Source organism: Drosophila guanche, unplaced genomic scaffold (genome assembly GCF_900245975.1).
Source record: "Drosophila guanche unplaced genomic scaffold, DGUA_6, whole genome shotgun sequence".
NCBI lineage: Eukaryota > Metazoa > Arthropoda > Insecta > Diptera > Drosophilidae > Drosophila > Drosophila guanche.
In genome coordinates, this window is record NW_022995744.1 from 706,596 (window position 1) to 727,143 (window position 20,548).

Here is a 20,548-nt window from a genome sequence, read left to right on the forward strand (position 1 = left end):
TTGCACATTCTCTCATTCCACACTTTGCATCGTGCAGTGTGCGGCTCTTGACGTGTTGGCGTGAGAAGTGATGTAGAGTAAGATGACATATGTAGAAAAAACGTAAAATATAAAATTTGAAAGAACCGCTAAGGTACAGATTTCCTAATGAGTACCGGGTATAAAAGTTGTGACGCGTAACAAGCGTCTTATACGTCCCTGCTCGTTTTTGATTATTTTGCAAAAATAATCGCCGCACAAGTGTCACTTGGGCCACCGGCTTGCCTTGTAGATAAATTATAATAATCTCTTGAGGCGCAGCATCTCGGTATGATGGCATCATCCATATCAGTACCATATCATAGCGGATTATGAGTGTATCATGTAGAGAGCAGCGGCGGCAAGTTTACATAAGAAAGTAAAACTTTGTTCTGCCTGTTTTCTTCTTTATCTGATGTGTCTTTTTGCTACTAATACCAACGCACTGTGGGGCACCTGACCACTTTTTCTGGGCGAAACTCATTTTTCAAATTTGATGGAATAATATTTAATGTTACATACCCAAAAAATGAACAGTACGCACCACTGTTAAGATAACAGCTGTTAAAGTGAGCTGTTTGATATGATCGGACCAAGAATTTTTTTCGTAAAGTTAAAATTGCAAAAAAGTGGTATTTATAAATTTATTTATAAATTTAAGTGCATTTTTATACCCGGTACTCCAAGAGTAAATAGGGTATATTGTATTTGTGGGGAATAACGGTTGTATGTAACGCACAGAAGGAAACGTTTCCGACCCCATAAAGTATATCTACTATATATATATATATATATTATATTCTCGATCAGCATCAACAGCCGAGTCGATTGACCCATGCCCTTCTGTCCATCCGTCTGTCCGTCCGTCCGTCTGTCCGTCTTGTTTTTCGGCTAGTTCTCAGAGACTATAAGAGCTAGAGCCACAAAATTTTGGCTCCAGACTGCTGTATGCTCGCACTGAAACTAGTGTACTTCAAAAATTAGCCACGCCCCCTTCCACCACCGCAAAAAGGACGAAAACCTCCCAAATTAGCTCACCGCCCTTCCTTAGACCCACACACTGCAGACTCGCGGCAGAGGCAGAGGCAGCGCCCGCACACAAACAAAAAAAACAAATATAAGCTGCGGGACGGGGTGGGTTAAAAGTCGGCAGAGGCAAAGGCAGAGGGAGGGCAGAGGCAGGGGCCGAGTGAAGCAAAAGCAGAGTGTGAAGGAGAAAATGTGAAAAGTACAACAGTAATAATTATCCGATCGGATCCCAATTTGGTGATCTGATAGATATGGGCATTTCCTACGGAATGGCGTTTTTAGTTATCTTTTATCTTCAAAACTGTAGATTTGGGAGGTTTTCGACCTTTTGCGGGGGCGGAGGGGGCGTGGCTAATTTTTGAAGTACACTAGTTTCAGTGTGAGCATACAGCAGTCTGGAGCCAAAATGTTGTGGCTCTAGCTCTTATAGTCTCTGAGAACTAGCCGACAAACAAGACGGACAGACGGACGGACAGACAGACATGGCTCAGTGCCATGAGTCGATTGAGCCATGTCTGTCTGTCCGTCCGTATATATATATATATATATATATATATTAGATATACTTTATGGGGTCGGAAACGCTTCCTTCTGTGCGTTACATACAACCGTTATTCTCCACAAAAACAATATACCCTATTTACTCTTCGAGTACCGGATATAAAAAATCGAAAAAACTGTGCAGATTGGCTACATTTGTGTACAATCCGTGCAATTATAACAATGTTGAGACATGTCCAGTATCTCTGCACTGTCGTGCAGGGCTATTGTGTCCAACATTTCTACAACTCATGGAAAAGAAGCTGCTTGCAGTATTCAAGGAAGTCAATTTAAATAAAATAATTATCTTTTAGTTTTCAATTTTAAAAAATCCGGGTAAGGCTCTTTTAATATAATATGGCATTACTGTACATTTTGAAATAATTTTTTCTTTGATTACATTTTAAAATAAAATAAAAATTCAATTTTACACTGAGACAAAGGCGCTGACACTCCCATTTTTTCAACGCAACTTTCTTACACTATTATAAGCTGATATCAAAAAATTAAATTAAAAAATATTGTTTCGTATGGAAGTTGTTAATTATTTCCACATAAAGTGGTCAAAAGCCCCATAGTGCAAAGTAGGCACACACATGTGTTTTGGAAGTACCCATGTGTGTGAGGGTGTTCTAGATGCCATAACGTATGCAACATTATACGAAAAAATATTCCGTCGGAGAGGGAAGATTCCATCTGCCTCCTCATCAAAACGAGAAGCACAGAGAAAGGCCTAAACATCAGGATGATGCGAGTCGGTTGAGGGGTTGTTGCAGGGGTGTACATTGTACACACAGGCATCTTTTAATATCGTACTCTAAGGTTGTTTACTTCTACACTCACTGAAAGAAACTAAGCTTCAATCAGCGAATAGCACTCAGCGAAAATTATAGATACAAGTGACCCACAATTAATGAGTTCTGCAAATGTCATTACTAACTAGCATAAAGCACATATGTACAAATGTATGTACCTATGTATGTACATTCCAAAAATTTGTACATTATTCACCAAGCCCAAACTAAGACAAAACTAGATTTGCGTATAAAGATTGTTACTATTCATTGGTATATTCTCTCAATCAGTTTTCATTTTTGCTTACTTTCATCACCAATTAGTTAATTATATTACTTTGTTTTTTGTTCTTTTTGTTTTTCTTTTTACTGGTTGAATCACAGTTACATACCAAAAACTTATTACTTATTACAGGCTACCCAAGCACATTTTTGCAAGAACCAAAATTGTTACCCAAAGATTTCTCGCAATGCATTCTGTAAAGATGTCGCAGTACGCAGTGTTTGTGTGTGTGTGTGTGTGTGTGTGTGTGTGTGTGTATGTGTTCGCGTATATGCATGTGTTCGTGTGCGTGTGTAGTTGTTTGAGGTTGCGCTTCGCGCTGTTTACACTGCCTATGTCTACATTTAGCGTACATATGTACATATATATAAAAGATATATGCATAAAAGTATGTACGTATGTACACCATCTATAAGTTCGCTAGCTATACATTGTTTTTGTTGTTGCTGTTGATCTATGTTTAGTGTTGTTTTTGTTCTTGGTGTTTTTATTGCTATTGTGCTTCGTTTATGGCACAAGTTTCTTAAATCCAGCACCTTCTTGGCCAAGTTTGAGCTCTTCATAAATTGTGGGATTTACTTCATTGCACTGCGTATTGCTGAGCGGGTTGTGAAAGTGATGCGCCGCTTCCACGGAACTCCGGTGCTGCCGGACGGCCCCGTGCCCGTGCCCCGTCGATGCGGCACCTGATGATGCTGCAGATGCTGCCGCCGCTGCCACTGTTGGCGCTGTTGTTGTTGTGGATGTCGTCATTGTGGCGGCAATGCCATTCCGTCCATTGCCGTGACTGCTGTTTATCCCCAGTCCTCCACCGTGGTGGCTGTTGCCATTTTGCGTCGTGATGGCCGAAGTGACAGTGGGAAGCTATGGCACATCGGGCATTGGCGTTGATGTTGATGCAGCATGGATTAAAAAAAAACAAATATTGAAAGTTATAACATAAGAGGAGGAACGTGAGACGCTGCGTAGGCATCACAACTTTTATAGTCGGTACTTAGTCAGTATATATGTACGTATGTACTTATGTATGTCCATTTATTTGCATTAGTGCATGTAACCTTAGTGTGATACACTTATATATACATCTGGCATCTACATCTGCATCAGTTTTCACACCAACATGCCCGTTTAGCTCGACACCCTCCACCAGAGCAGCACACAGCACGAGGAAAAGTGTGCAAGCGAGAAGAACGACATGGACATGAATTTCGTCATTCTGGCTCTACTAATGGTCCAATAAAATCTCATAGGATCTGATATATGCACATACATATATGCCCATTCTCTACGGAACTTTGTTTTACCTCTTTCTCTCATCTTTAAAATTGTGCTTATGAGAGATGTTCGCCCTTTGTGGGAGCGGAAGAGGGCATGGCTAAATTTTAATTTTGAAAACTTTATGTAAAGTAAATGAACATCTCAGAAAAACACACTGTTTTTATAGAAGGTACTACTCGTATCTAAAACACAGATAGCAAAAACACACGCTGCAACTAGCTTAAAACGAATAATTTGAGAGAAAATAATTTTCAAATTCCCTATAAAAATAGGTGGAAGGGTTCTCTAAGTTTGGCAGAACGTTGGATTCTAAAGCTACAGTTTTTAGAGTCGGAATTGATCATTACTTCCATTCGACCTCTTATCCTAGATGCTTTTGAAAACTACAGATACTTATATCTAAAACTTAAAATGTGGACAGACATAGACAACGACTTTATAGGGTGGTAAAATAAAAACATTAAGGGGAAAGTGATCATATTTTGCCTCTAATGAAGGAGGAAAGCCATAAACATCATTATACACACCTGCACCTGCTCGAGCCCCCTTGTGTAGGTGGGGTTCTCAAACGCCACATTTCCATTGGCCGACTTGCCGTGGCTGGAGCGTTGCCTACGGTAGAATACAATGGCAGTGGCGGCCAGCAGAATGGCCAAAATGCTGGCTACAATGCCGCTGATGGTGCCAACGGCACTCGAGTAGCTGCTGGTGGCCGAGGTCACATGATGCTCGCCGAGCGTAAATCTAATCGGATCTGTCAGTACGCTGGCACCTGCAAGACAAGTCAGCAAATGAAAACCCGACGAACGCCATGCCCAAGCCATCTAAACTCATCCCCATACACTCGTCCTACGCACCGTATATATTGCCAGCCTTCACCACCAGCTCGTAGAGAACATCCTTCTTAAGGCCATTAATGCTTATTGTTGTGTCTTTTACGTCGATGCGACGTATCTCGAGAGCTGCCGTGGAGCTATTGCCATTGTCGTTGCCGTTGCTACTCAAACTTGTTGCATTATTCATGGGGGCCAGGGTATCCATGCCTGACTGCTCCATTGAAGAAGCTGGTTCGGAGGAGACAGGGAAGAATGCGGAGGATGATGTTGGCGCCAGGACGGCGGCCTCGTGGTAAAATATTCTGTAGCCGTCAACGGCGTTTGGATTCTTTGTTGGCGCATCCCATCTGTAATGAAATAGTTTTCATAGAGCAACGTCGTATTATGAGTGCTTGGTAATATTGTTGCAGGCCGGCGCAGAACTCGCCTGGAATTTTAATAAATTTAGTGCGGTTCTGGTTCAAGTCCTGGCTGGTCGCCCGCTCCCACTCTCCCCGCAGCTGAAGCCCAACCTTTGACGTTGACTGAGTGCATTAAAGTGAGATAAAAAATCTCTACTTTAATGGATTTACGGTCTATTAGTGCCCGGTCACACATACTAGGCTATATCCACCCGTCCTTACACATCAGAAGGATAATGAATGTGTTGGGTCCGGGTGTGCTAAATAGATGAGTCTACTTCCGCTCCGCACAACGTATTTAAGAGCTTAGACAGAGTGTTGGCTTACTTGATGGGACGTTTCCGTGCGTGAGATTAAAGCCAAAGGTAAATGGCTTCTACTTCTGCTCGGTCGAACTTTAACGAGGGAATTTTTCGTTCCAACTCACCTTATGGTCACCTCACTGTCGGACACCACGCTGATCACAATATTCTCCGGGGGTCCCGGCAAGCGATCTCGGTTTTTCTCAAAGCAACCCACTATGGTGCGGCCATACTGCAGGCTGCAGATCTCCTTGGAGCGCACCGACTCCCCACGACACCAATTGAGACACTTGCGCGGCACGTGCTCATCCGCACAGCAGGACCGATGGTCCGATCCGTCGGCGGCACACCGCATCAGCTTGTCAAAGTCCACGATGCACTCGGGTTGATCGGCAATGGCATCAAAGTCCACGTAGTAACTGCAGGCACCGCGACAAGCCATGGACACGTTCTGCTCCGCGCAGCACGCAGACACGTTGTGGTTGAGGGCGGGAGTGTTACGAATACGAGCGGAGACCGGAGTTGTTGTGGCTCCGAAGGGATTTTCCGCGTGGCAGAAGTAGTCGCCCACATCGTTGGCCTGCAGCTTGTTAATCCTCAGCGACATTGTGTATATGGAAGGACGGGACTCGTTTGCCTTTACCGAGATGAAATAGTTGCCTCCATTGATGACGGGCACTCGACCATCCTTCTCACGCCAAAATATAGTCTTGGGCGCCGGCTTGGAGTCCACTGTACACCGCAGTTCAATTTCATCGCCCAATGAAGCCACGGTTATGCCAGCCGCCTGGATCTTGGGAGGATCTGCAAGAAAAAGAAGATCCAAAATTAGTTTCTAGTAGATTCTTGTGCGGGAGAATACTCACAGCATATATTAACCCGTCGTGTCGCCTGCATGGGAACCCCATATCCATTGTCCGCATAGCAGGAGACATGCTCCATATCCGCGGAGACGTTGTGGATGACTGTGACCATGTGCCGAGAAGTATCCTGCCGCACCAGATGGCCGCCCACGTAAAGCGAAATCGTTGGAGCCGGATTTCCAAGGGCCAGACAGAGGATGGTCATGGAACCGCCTTCAGGAATGTTGTCGGCCGGGTGCACCGTGGGTGGCTGGAAATATAGAATTAGTATAGCACCCAGTTATCCCTATTGTTCGTCTCCAATTCATTCAGACTATGCACTCACATCGACGAAGGCGGGCAAGGCGGGGTCTGTCCAAGCAACGAGCGTCTCGGAGGGCAGGGAGACACCCCTCTCCCCCACCGCCTCCACATAGAGCACATGCTGGGAGCTCGGCTTGAGGTTGTTCATTCGTAACCAGGCCAGCTTCGTTTCAATCTTAATGAATTGCTCGGCCCGCATTGCCTTGTGATAGACCCTGCATGAAGAGTGAAATAGAGGAGAATTTTAGATTGGCATAACCCACTTGGGGGCACTCCCACTCCCCCTTCCCACCTGTAGGAGATGCGCTCATGGGGATGGGCATACTCGGGCGGCTGCCAGGTCAGCTGCATCCAGGTGGCACTATGCGCAACCACAGTCAGCGAGTGTGGTGGCGAGGGTGAGCCCCAGGCGGTTACCTCCCCCTGACCTGCAACAGCACACACACACAACAGTTAAATCAGCTCGCTATAGACTAAATAAGCAGATAAGCAGCGGCTAGGCTCCAATCCCACTCACCTTCACGGCTCATATTGGTGGTGTTCAGCAACAGCATCGAGGCTGGCAGCGATGTGCCAAATTTGCCGCGCGTCACCACCGTAATGCGGTACAAGGCATTGGATTCCAAATTCGTCAAATCGACACTTGTCTCATTGGTGGTCAATTCCTAAGTGTATAATTGCGTTAAGAAGACAAAAATGATCAGAAAATAAATAAAACGTGGAGGGCTGAGACGTCTGAGACGCTTCTTACGCGTCACAACTTTTATACCCGGTACTCAGTAGTACATCTAGTAGTACCTTAGTGTTTTTTTCAAATTTTGCATTTGACATTTTAAATTTGTTCTACATTTGTCATCTACATCTACATCACCTCTCACGCCAACACGCTCGTTTATCTCGCCCCATCCCCTAAGCCACAAACTGCACGAAGCACAGTATGGTTTGAGAGAATGAACGAAAACAAAAACTAAAAAAGCTGCTGGACAGGGTGGGTTTAGCCACTGCAAATTAATTTATTCATTATGGCTATAACAATGATCATATCTGATCCCAATTCAGTGATCTGATAGATATGGTCATTCCCTACGGAATGGCATTTTCTTTTATCTTCAAAATTGTGGCTTTGGGAGATTTTCGCCCTTTTGCGGGGGTGGAAGGGGCGAGGCTCATTACTGAAATAGACTGGTTTCAGTGTGAGAATAAAGCAGTCTGGAGGCAAAATGTGGTGGCTCTAGCTCTTATAGTCTCTGAGAACTAGCCGACAAACAAGACGGACAGACGGACGGACGGACAGGCGAACAGACTGTCAGATAGACATGGCTCTATCGACTCGGCTATTGATGCTGATCAAGAATACATATACTTTGTGGGGTCGGAAACGTTTCCTTCCGTACGTTACATAAATACATACAGCCACTTTTGTGCCAAATAAAATATAGAAATACTCTTCGAGTACCGGGTATAAAAACATATGCATATGTAAGAAATTCGAATAAGTAAAGTGAGCCAAATAGAACGAATGGATTTTTTGGATACCCTGGCCTGGCTACCTATAATGGGTGCAGGTTGTTTCAGCACTAAAAATAAAGTTCTCTAAATTTGTAGTCTCTTTCGTCTGGTGATACAAGTACTGACTTTATATACCGGGGACATTCTCCTATCTCCTATTTATCTTCCCTAGCCTCTGCTCATTTAAGTCCGCTCTACTCTAAATCGTGATGCTTTCCAGGGTACAGATTCGCTTAAAGTGAAACAAATTTGACAACTTCAACTTGCTTCCCTGGTCAGTTGTGGTCCGGTGTGGTCTTTCCTATTCTGCTCGTGGCTGTGGTTTGGCTTGAGTTCGCTGAAAGACATGTCGCCATGATTAGTACTTTTTGTAATTGCTGCCACGCAGCGCAGTTTGCGGTGTTTAGCCCACCAAACGACATCGCACCCGGTCCGGCAGTCAGTCAGCTTTCAGCTTCGTATACTCCAGGGTCATTCACTTTATTCCATTGTCCCAGTCAGTCAACTCATCGAGGTCTCTTGTCATTCTCTTCCTCTCCCAGTCTCGATCCTTTTCCATACATATGTAGACATATGTATGTATGTATGTCCCTTGCCCACATTGACGTTATTTTGTTTCAAAAGCCAAATTTACAGCTACGTATATCTCGGGGGCCAGTTGTCTATGCATGGAGTTCGAGCCACGGATAGACACTCGACTTCCATACGCCACCCCCCCCCCCCCCCCCCCCCCCCCCCCCCCCAAAAAAAAAAAAAAAAAACATTCNGAAAATCTACATTAAAAATCGTTAGCGAAATCTGTTGGTGTTACAGCTTCGTGGGTATTTGGATGCGCTATACAGTGCCCAACGAGTGTGGCACATGGATTCACATCAGTTGGATGTACGCAACTTTTGATTAAATGACAGCTGAATGATTGATAGCTGATCAAATCAATATTTTATGAGACACCAGTTACAGAGAACACAAAATCCAATCCATTTTAAGTTTTTTTTTTTAATATTATTCTATAGATGAATAGCCAGCACCTATTTGTGCCTGGTGATCAGTTTTCACGTAAGTTGACAGACATTCCTGGAAGAACCCCATATCCCAAAGTCCTTATACCCTACCAACCATTCCCTTTACATTTCAAAACCCATCTCAATCATTAACAAACAGAATCGCCTGTCGGTCGCGTCCCTGCCGATTTTCTCTTCTGTCTCGCTCTTTCTGGACCTCTGTGCTTTTTTTTGTAATCTCTTGCAGATGTCGCCGTCGTTGTGGTTTTTGGCTTTAATTGCATTTTTGCCGACTGACCAATGCGAAAAAATGCGGCGCGTTAAGTAATTTATTTCGTTTAACGAGGTAGAGTAATGCCGCGCGCTTTTGGCTTTTGAAAGCAGAGTCTGTTCGTGGCTGCATTAACTTGTTTCTGGCTAAAATAATTTGATTTGGCGTGACCCTCTGCGAGTCATATTTAGTATGTAAGTCAGTGTCAGAATGGCGGACCAATGCTGGGCAGATGTTCAGAGAGCATTTTTGTTACTTGGCTGAATTCGCTAAATATGTGCATGCGGGACTCATCTCGCTTTTGGCCAGAGGCTTTTCGTTGTTTTTGGCAGTGGGGTTTTTCGGTTTCATTGTGGCCATTTCAGGCCTTGGCTCGTAAATCTCAATTTGAATGCGGAGTCCGACCAATGTGCTTGTCCACGATGCTTCTGACTACTCTTGTCGAATAGGATAGGCCTCCTTTTGGAAGGTCGCCCCAGTCAGGAGAGACAAACATCTTTTGACACAGGTGGCTGAAGCCCACGTCCGATAAATTATAATTTAGTGGACAGGGTGCTGGGAAAATAAATTTCCCGGCTCAATACTAATTTCCTTCCATTGGAAACTTATCTAAGACGCATTAAATTCAAACCCCAATAGTATTAGAGTAGAGAGCCGTTAAAGGGAAAAGCGTAAAACGATTTATTAGGCTCTCAATCCGAACCGAATCGAAGGAGAGGAGATAAAATCGAAAAAAAAACAAATAGCAGTAGTGTCCACGGAATTTAAGTTGTCCATTTTGTGTGTCTCTTAGTGGCCTTTTTTCAGCCAGTCCCTTATTGGGTAATTACACAGCCGCAACTTAAATAAGCGGTGACGAGCGGTGTCCCATGCTGAATATTTAATGTCGAGAGGACAGTAAGGAATGTAGGTGATGTACTATACGGACGAGGCATGCCGTCCCCTGCAACTACTTGAACGAATAAATATTCAAAATACTTAGCGCCAAGTCTTGAACGGCTATCTCTCTCTCTCTCTCTCTTTTCTCTCCCATGAAGTCGGGTCACACTCCGGCCATAAAACTAGGTCCCTGGTTGCTCATTTAGGAGTTGTCTTGGAATCCAGAGCTGGAGTTGCAGAGACAAAGCACATAATCGCCATAACGTAACCCCTTCAGACATGAGGCAGGAGACCGGAGAAATTCTGGAGGGAGACGGTACCGATACCTCTCCTGTCCCCGCCTTACTAAACAACTGTATCAGAATATTTAATGTGTTTAATTTCTGGAAGCGTGGTCAGCTCTCGGGTTCCCACACCCGCAGTAATTTCTCTCCGTTTGCGGTCTATTTTTTGTCAGTACTGCAGGCTACATTAAAAAGTTTTTTATGGTCGTGTGTTTGGCAGCGCAAACAGGACAGATATAAGAGTAACTCCACTAACGCAGAGAACAGAGCGAGCGCAATCCTCACAAAAGTTACGTCTTTTCGGAGTCAACATAGAATCAATGGAAAAATACGACTGTTGAGGCAAGCCCTCTATTTCCGTTCTCCATTTTCATGCCCTCCTCCCTTATCCGCACCCAGATGGTACGTAATATCCTGTGGAGTCGGATAATGTTTCTGTGCTGTTGCTGCTGTTGTCATTGATGTTGTCGTGGATGTTGGTGACACAATGCCGCCGGGCATTGGCGACGAATAGAAATTGCCAAATTATTGGCCCTGATTCAATCGGGAAGGGTTGCAGCAGAGTGCAAAATTGTCAATGGCGACCTTTAATGTTAACAGTTTTGGTGAGCTTTGGTTAGGTTTTGACGAGGAACAGGATCCGCTTACAGAAGAAAGTAAAACAGGCCATCCATTAGTCTTGGCCCAATGGCTGACTACACCATTTCCATTGATTTCACCATTGATATTTAGTGGAGCGCTGCCGATACGTAACAGTATTTTTGACACGTGCAAAGCAATTAAGTTTGTCCATAAAAGTGTCACACTGAGTCAATGCAATGCAGACTGCTGTGATGGCCATGAACCTGCGATATATATGAACCTATGTACGATACGATACAATAGCCCATCCAGACGGGGAGCGGAGCGGCAGAAGCGCAGAGAGGTGCGCTTAAAACATTTGACACCACCAGCAGCGCCAAAAACTCGAAACTGAAAAGCATTTAAGCCAAGCCAAGCTAGCCCCAAGTTAAGCCAACAACAACAGCCGCAACAGCTGCGTGACCTGCTGACCAAAGCACCCAAACAAAACCCAGACCCAACCCATCGCAGAGGGCGAATAAATTTTCCCACAGCACCAGCAACAATAAGAGAAACTGCGAAGCAATGCGGAAACCAAACTGTATCTTCCACATCGATTCATTTTTCCATCCAGTGCTGGTCGCGTGATAGGAGATTCCTCCCGGATTGAGGGGAGTGTTATCTTTGTAAATTCTATGGTTACAGAATTTCACAAGAAACAATCGGGGCATTCGCTTGCCTTTTTCTAAGAGACGGATTGATGTTCTGGTGTTAAGAATACTCATACAGTCGATTCTTAGTGTTCATAAACCTCGTCTACCGAGGATCTATATCTACCTAATCAAAGGGCTTGTTAAGGTGATGGTGGACTGGATGAAGACTTATGAAAGAATTATCGGTACATGTCTCGAAACACACGTCAGTCATCGGTTGTGTAGGGAATGGGTGTGGTGCAAAACTAAAAGGACAATTAGAAAGAACAAGGCGAACATGATCGCGAAAAATGAATGATTTTATTACAAGCACGCGCTCATCTCCCATCGATGCGTTGGCTTTGGGGGCATCATTGACAGGTCGTCGTGGACAGGTTGAGTGGTGCCCCGCAGCAACAACAGGCATCAGCTCAACCACCATCGACCCCACGTTAAATACATTTCTGTGCACATCAACACGCGACAAACTCTTGCTTTCATTTTTTTGTTATTGGTGCTTCTGTTGAGTTTTTTTGCTTTTTCTTCTGTCACTTTTTCGAGGCCAATAACTCTGTGGATGGCCATGATGCTGCGCTAGCACCAACAGCAATAGCAACAGAGGCAGCGGCAACGGCAATGGCAGGCCCAGCTGCCAGCAGTACGCGTTGATGTGTGACAACAGCAGCCAATAACTACAGCAACAGCAAAGCCAAATATTACATTTGCAAAAACAAACAAAAATTGCAACAAAAAGAATAAGAACAATACCAATGGCAAAGCTCGAGCCAACTTTGGTCCGCTGTTTGGTTTGGTTACTCTTTATTCGCTTTTTTACACACGGTACTCGAAGAGTAAATAAGGTACACTGTATTTGTGGTCAAAAATGTAACACACAGAAGGAAGCGTTTCCGACCCCACAAACTATATATTCTTGATCAGCATCAATAGCCGAGTCGGTATAGCCACGTCTGTCTGTCCATCCGTCCGTCCGTCTGTCTGTCCGCCCAGTACTCAGAGACCATGAGATAGGGCAACCAAGTTTTGCATCCAGACTTACACTGTTACAAGTGTATTTAAAAATTGTGCGCTTTCCTTCCGCCACGCAAAGGTAACAAATCAGCTGTATCCACAGTTTTGAAGATAGGAAAAATCTAAAAATGCAATTCTGTAGGTGGTCATTCCCTAACGACTACCTATTTATCAGATCACCGAATTGAATTATTATTATAGCTAGGCTGAAGAAATTAATTTGCAGTGGCTACCCACTCCTTCCAGCAGCTTTGTTTAGTTTTTGCACATTCTCTCATTCCACACTCTGCTTCGTGCAGTGTGTTCTAGGGAAGTGATGTAGATGACAGAAAAAGAAAACCACTAAGGTACAGATGTCCTACAAAGTAGTATGTATAAAAGTTGTGACGCGTAAGAAGCGTCTCACACGTTTCAACTCGTTTTTTTGTTTTTTTTTTTTTGTTTTTTAGTTGTATGTGCGTTGGATTGCCATCTTTTTTTCCGGTTTATAGTCACGTTGCCCATGCATATGGCGTCCATAAGCCCACTAGTACGCATCACCCTCCCCCTCTACAACCGTCGACGACCTGGCTGGCGTCAAAAACTTTACCCATAGCCTCGGATCTAAAGTTCCCCTAGTCCATCCACATCCCCAGTCTATTCCCTCACCGCCTTCCCCCTTTGGGCAGAGTTCAAAGATTATTACATTGAATAAGATTATAGATGGCTGACCAAAAAAATAATATAGATACACTAATATATTTTTACAGGATATACATACATAAATATGATAGGATGAATATTTTAGTTGGAGATGATTGCTCTTGATATGTGGTCGACGAGCGGTAAGAATTTCAATTGATTTCATTTGGTGGATAAACAATGGCCGTCGATTTATGCATTTAGTGAAATTTGTGGTTGGAGATTTATATAAATAATTGAATTAATGGCTTAACTGGCTCAACTGGCTAACGTTGACCATACTCCACGTGGCACAAAATTGGTACGGTTTGACAATCTTATTGTAAATATTAAAGTGAATAAGTTTCTGGCCCCCATGGAGATCTTCATTCCATCTGCTTCTGCAGCTATGTATAATTAAAAAATAATTACACTACTCGACAAAATCGAACTTTTTATTAATTAACATTAAAATTTTTTAATGAACTATGGTTTTTTTTCTATGGCAGAACTTTCTTTTGAAGAATTTCTATAGTCTGGAAGTTTTAAGGTTTTTTAGACGTGCGGTTTGTTTTCTCACATAACTTTGAAATCTTAGATCTGGTTGTAAAGAATTTTTTTTATCTAAAAAGCGGATTGAAGCAGCAAAAAAGCAACCACTTTGTGGTTTTAGCGTACCATCTGAGAAATATTATGCTTTAAAATGCAAAAATGTGGACTTTTGTGACGTATTTTTAACTTAATTTGCAAAAAATAAGCAAAGCTGCCAATTGCCAATGGCCATTAATTACTTCATTCTGGCTTTAAAAATGATCCAGTCTGATCCCAATTCGGTGATCTGAGAGGTATAGTCCTTCGCTAAGGAATGGCGTTTTTAGTTTTCTTTAGTCATCAAATTTGTGGCTGTGGGAGATTTTAACTTTTTGTTAGGGCGGGAGGGGGCGTGGCTATTTTTTTAAATAAACTTGTATCAGTGTAAGCGTAAGCACACAGCCGTCTGGAGGCAAGATAGGGTGGCTGTAGCTCTTATAGTCATAGAGAACTAGCTGACAAGCAAGACGTACAGACGGACGTACAGACGAACAGACGGACATGGCTCTATCGACTCGGCTATTGATGCTGATCAAGAATATATTTCCTTCTTCCTACATACATTCACTTTGTGCCCAAATACAATATACCCTATTTATTTTCGAGTACCGGGTTAAAAAAGTTCTGCCATAGACAAAAAAAAATTGTCATCAGACCATTTCTAAGCCTCATATCTTTCATAAAAAAGTGGGTTTGGTTTCATGAGGAAAAATCGTGACGGGTAGTGTTATATATTTCTTAACATATTTCTTAAGTTCTTACAGAAGTAGATGACTGCTAATAAATCCACACTCACTTTGCGTTTGTCCGACACTGAAAGCCATAGGTTTGGACGTTAAAAAGACTAAGGTGCTCTGGAACTGGATCTGCGGGGCATTCCGGCTCACATTAAGTCTGTATCGGTGTTCCCAGAGTTGTATTTCTTTCTCTGGTACATTATCTGGCAAAATCCTATTGTCCTAAGGTCAATTGGAAATGCCCTTCATTAACTTGCCCGCACATTCCAGTGTTCCCTGAGCAAAATGTTTTAAAAACTTTATTGTCCTGCGACGGAAGGGCGCTCAGACAAGCCAATTTTCTAGCTCTCTTTAATTCCATTGGTAGTCGATACTCATATATGTATATAATGTCTGCATTTTGTCCCAGAAGGCAAATCGTAATAAGGCCGATTGCCTGGGCCAGACCCCAGGCCCAATGCAAATTAAGTGCTGAATTGTGGCTCCAATCCCGATGAAGGAACATTTTGACAAGCCAATCGCAGGTGCGAGTAGCGCCGGGAAGGATGGTATGATGGTTTTCGGAGAAAATTTTGGGTATGGACTTCTATTGTCTATTATCTGTCCAGAAATTTACTCACATTTTCCAATTTGGCAACTGTCTCGTACATGGTCATATTATTGACTCTGCCATACTGCACTATAAAATCAATATCCTCCGATTCACTTGGGGCATCGACGATGGACGTCTCCTTGGCTACATCCACTGGCGCGGTCACCTCTCCGGCCACAGCTCCTGCTGCCAGTTCATCGCCGGTTATCATGTCACCTGGTGATGTGTTGCTGCTGACGCTACTGCTACTGCCACTGCTGCTGTTGCTGCTCTCCACATCGGGTGCTGTCCAAGCCAAATTGAGGCTGCTCTGGTTCACAAATGTAGCATGCACTTCTTCGGGTGGTCCGGGGATATTTTGTGTGCCTGTTCGGTGAGCCGGAGTCATGGTGTTTAGTTTTATAATGCAACTTTAATTGGCCAATACTGGTTTTGTCTGCCATGCTGTGGTTGGTGCGCCCTAAAGCACTGACCAAATAATTTAGCGCACAATGGCGTGCAACACTGCGTATGCTCGACGTGCACAGACACGCAATTAAACAAACATAATTAGCTGCAAACACAACTCCAGCCGACAATCCCCGACAAAGGACCAGCACCAACCCATCGATAAACAGAAGGACAAGCAGACAAACAACGGTATGGTGTGACAAGAAATTCCGTCACTGGAACAGGAACTGTGACTTGGCACACACAGCGATGGGTTTTGGTTGAAGTCTTTGCCGTAAATTGCGACTATAAGGAATGTATTAAAGTTAAAAATAACATACTGAATTCATCTTTGAACTGAATTCACGTAGTTAAACAAAGAAAACCTGTTTTTTTTGAATTTGTAAAAGCGATTGGCTTTACGTTCACATGCATTACAGTCACAACCCTTCTCATCACCATTGCAGAGGCAGACAGGCACAGATATAGATAGGTTCTGGCTGGATACATGACCCCAACTTACCTTCCTCAAAGCATTGCAAAATGTTCCCGGCATATGATAAACAATCGGGCACACCGCCTGCTCCCATCGTGGAAGCTCCAGATACTGATGATGATGATGCAGATGTTGAGGACGTTGCTTCTCCTGTACTGGCGCTATTTGTTGAAGCGGTTGCCGTTGTCGATTTGGTGGTCACTGCAAGTGGCATGACGCCGCGGCAGAGGGGCATGCAAGAGTTAATGACGCCGCGTCGACTGCAGCACGGGCTATGATCACGTCCGCCAGCTGCACAGCGTGCCAGTATGGCTAAGGACAACAAAACTTGGTTAATATCGTGGCAGCATTTGCATAAACTGCCAACTTCCCCCAACCTGCAGGTCGTCACTACGGCTCATTTTCTCTGGGACGCAGATACTAGTATAAGCAAATGTTTTGGTTATTTTTTTGACATAAAGTCGTCAATTTACTCCATAATACAGCTTAGACACAATTTACAGGAAATAAATCAAGAGATTTACCATCATGGACAAGACAAGTTGATTGGGAAAGCAGTGGAGCACCACTTCAACCCAGTCATCTTTCGGCCGAAAGCCGAGTGGCTATTGAATATTTTTAATGGGTATCTCTGTGTTTTCTTAGGACAAAAATGTTGAATATACATATGTGAGGAGGAAATTGTTGAAAATTGCATACAATTTTCAGAAATAAATCAATGTTAAAAAAATTAATAAATTGGTTTTTTTTACAAAAAAAAGTGTTAGTCAAGGGGACCAACCGCTTTGTGTTCCTTGGAGAATTCACACGAAATAATTAAAATTGAGTTTATCCAATGGTTGCGGTGCACTATTATTCATCCTGAAGAGATTATGTTATATTAAATCTTGACAGTATAAATTAGTCTCAGTGCATTTTTTTAACTGTCTACATGAACATGCTAATTAATTTGAGCTTGGCACTAACTAGATTATGTGAATATGCGTATTCGAAAGTATCGTTAAGAAATTAATGTACACTTTTGATCACTTTAACATGTTTTCTCATATAAACCGAACAATCAAAGAGAGAACAAGCGACATACAGTACCTCAGTACGGATATTAGGTTTGCGTACAGAGTAAGTATAGCAGACAATCTCCAAATATATATTGGTAGTTTAACTATAAAATCTCTGCTAAGTTGGTTGAAAATTACTGACGTGGTCAGTATGTAAAATATACCTATGAACACACATTTGATCACTGGTCAAATATTCTCAGAGCAGAGTTGGGAAGTGATGGCATTTACACCGTGTAGACGCGACCTTGATAGATCAGACTTTCAACATGCGACTAATTAACTAAAAATTGATTTGCATAAGTGCGAAAAGTTCATTATATTCAATGACAATATCTACTTAATATTCCGAATTGCATCGGCAAAATGAAGCGAAAACTGGAAAATTATCTCATTAAATTAACAAAAAGCCCACCCAGGGCAGAACAATAGGCCGCTTCTCCCTTCCGAAAAGTAGGAGTATGTCCTCGGTCCTCAATAGATATCTCGACACTAATTAGTGTTTTCAAAGTGTAAGCACTGAACGAGGAGGATGGGAGGTCAGACGAGGCCCAGCCCAGACGCCCTACTTACGCATTTGTGCCCGACATGCTGGACCCAGGCGCTCAATGTCCGAGAGGCGGATGTTGTAGGAGCAGAGTGGGGCGCACTGGGGCAGCAATCCCGAGGCCTGGCAACACGTTGTCATATTATATCTGGACGTCATAGCCGGCACCGCCTCGCTGGACTGGGTGCGGGTAATCAGGCGCGGTGACGGCTCACTCTTGCCATAAGCATTTATCGAGACCACATAGAACTCGTAGTAGATGTCGGACTCCAGGCCCTCAAGTATCAGTGGTGGCTGGCGCTGCAGAGCTTAATGAATTAGCCAAACAATAGGCGGGATAAAACTTAGTGGCGCTAGGATACCTTTTCCACCGTCAGATATTCATCGCCCACACCCAGGCGCCGGAACTTGACGTGATATGTGCTGACCGTATCGGACAGACGTTTCGGTTTATTCCAGTCCAGAATCACAAAATTGTCCGTCTTGGCCACCGTTCGGAGCTTAGAGGGGGGATCGGCCAGCACACCGTACCCCTGGAACAGGCAGCTGCTGTACTCGGACATGAAGCGCAGGCATCTGCACGAAAATAGAACAGTAATTGGCATTTGGTAAAAACTCCGTCCATTCAGCGTGGTCATTAGCAGTAGTCCAAAATGAGTGCATTCAATTTACTAGATATGGAAAGCGATTGGAGGCGATTTGTAGGCGATGTGGGGGTACTTGGGCCCGTTTGGTTAATTGATTCCACATTTCCTAATATTGCTGTGATTAAGATATTAAAGACTTACTTGAACAAACTAAAGTCCAGCGACGTCAGCTTGCCGGCACATAGCGGAAAACAGGCGGAAGGAATGCCTCGAGAACGACAGCATGGTGTATGATCAATATTGTTGGCCAGACAGGTAAAGGTGATATTGGACCATGGGGCACAGACCATGAAGTCGGGCAGAGTGGCCAGATCGGTCTTCTGTGGATCGCACATCTTATCCAGGCACATTCGGTGAGTCATCCCATTTTCTTCACAGCATTGCCGGATGTCGGGCAGTGTGGGCATCATCTGTTTGTCGGTGGTGCCAGCCCGTGACTCCGCTGCCGATGCACTTGTGTGGGTGAAGAAGCGCAGTCGCTCACTCGGCAAACTGGACCCGAACTTGTTGACAGCCGTCACAATCACGGCGTACATGGTGAGGGGGGTGAGTGCGTCGAGCTTCAGCTGGGTCTGGTTGGCGGGCACGTTGTGCAGGGCAACAGACTCCGCCGAATCTGAGGCCGTCCTGTGGACGATCTCTCCACTCAGCTCGTCCTCGTCGAAACTGTGCAGGGTGGTCACATTTACCGTGTAGCTGGACACACGGTCCGTGAGCTTTTCCGGCGCCATCCATCCGATGCTTACGCTCGTCTCGCTCACGTTTTCGATTATGACAAATATGGGCATGCTCGGTATTAGCTGAACACCCTTTAAGATACACTGCAGACCGCTGAGCGTGTGCTGGACGCAGGAGACGCGCGTCTTCAGTCTGTCCGTGAATGGTGTGTACTCGCCCCGACACATGTCCTGGCACAGGTCTGGTATTTGCTTGTCCACGCAGCAGGGCACGTGATTGCGTCCGTCGGCCATGCACCGCACTATACTGGGGAAATCCTTCTCGCAGGCCTCCGGGTCGATGCCCGTCGTCCCATCCAGGATGTTGTGTACGTTACAGAAGCCCATGCACGGGGCTGATACATTTCCGCGCTCGCAGCATTCTGTGAAGTCGTGGGTAACCAGCGGGGGCACCTGGCTTGGCCGCCAGAAGCTGCGATTGTCCTGTGCATCGAGAGGCGGGGGCAGCAGAAACACGTCACTCGACTCGACAGTCGATACATCCGTGGCATTGGTAGGCACTCCTGTCGACGACTGCAGCTCCTTAACTGTTGGGAAAATAGGCAGTGGTCGGCTTGAGTTGGATTGGGACTTGAATGGGACGCTCCTCACTTACCTGTCAGTATGTGGATGCTGCGGAGGACAGGATCGGAGTTGAGCTCACATATGTAGGCTCCCGAATCGCTGGTCATGAGATTCTTGATCAAAAGCACCCAAACCTCACCGCCCGTCTCCAGATTCCTACCCTTTGGATCTGAATGGCAACCCCAAATAATTGTATACAGTTGTTGAGGATGGATGTTCGTAAGGGAAAATAACTTACTTTCATCATGTAAGATCCGCACACGATAATCCTTGGTTACCCGCACTGTGCCGGCGGTTAGAATTTCGTCACCCTTTTTCCATATGACTGTATTGTTGATGGAGTTCTCAGACACCACACAGGTCAGCAAAGCATCTTTGCCTTCCAATATAATTGATGGGCCGCCGGTTCCTACGAAACGAAAACAAAAACGAGAAGGGACGTGTGAGACGCTTCTTACGTGTCACAACTTTTATACCCGGTACTCATTACTACATCTGTTTCTTAAATTTGTTCTACTTATGTCTTCTATATCTGAACCACTTCTCACGCCCCACTTCCCTAGAGCCGCACACTGCACGAAGCAAAGTGTGGAATGAGAAAGGCGGGGCTAATTATT

At 44.4% G+C, this 20,548-nt stretch overlaps 1 protein-coding gene across 1 annotated transcript in view; it reads right to left on the bottom strand.

Annotated features, from left to right (window-relative positions):
* Positions 1-2,624: 2,624 nt before the first annotated feature.
* Positions 2,625-20,548, bottom strand: part of LOC117580564 (Ig-like and fibronectin type-III domain-containing protein 2) — an 84,294-nt gene continuing 66,370 nt past the window's right edge. Inside the window, exons 3-17 of the mRNA XM_034267165.1 lie at positions 20,170-20,340; positions 19,963-20,100; positions 18,772-19,894; positions 18,346-18,559; positions 18,010-18,283; positions 16,406-16,690; positions 15,482-15,819; positions 7,165-7,312; positions 6,940-7,075; positions 6,670-6,862; positions 6,348-6,594; positions 5,607-6,285; positions 4,800-5,125; positions 4,470-4,714; positions 2,625-3,528 (exon numbers count right to left, since the gene is read on the bottom strand). Of these exons, the coding sequence (XP_034123056.1) occupies positions 3,172-3,528; positions 4,470-4,714; positions 4,800-5,125; positions 5,607-6,285; positions 6,348-6,594; positions 6,670-6,862; positions 6,940-7,075; positions 7,165-7,312; positions 15,482-15,819; positions 16,406-16,690; positions 18,010-18,283; positions 18,346-18,559; positions 18,772-19,894; positions 19,963-20,100; positions 20,170-20,340 (4,874 nt within the window). The 3' untranslated portion in view covers positions 2,625-3,171. The remainder of the gene's footprint in view (positions 3,529-4,469; positions 4,715-4,799; positions 5,126-5,606; positions 6,286-6,347; positions 6,595-6,669; positions 6,863-6,939; positions 7,076-7,164; positions 7,313-15,481; positions 15,820-16,405; positions 16,691-18,009; positions 18,284-18,345; positions 18,560-18,771; positions 19,895-19,962; positions 20,101-20,169; positions 20,341-20,548) is intronic.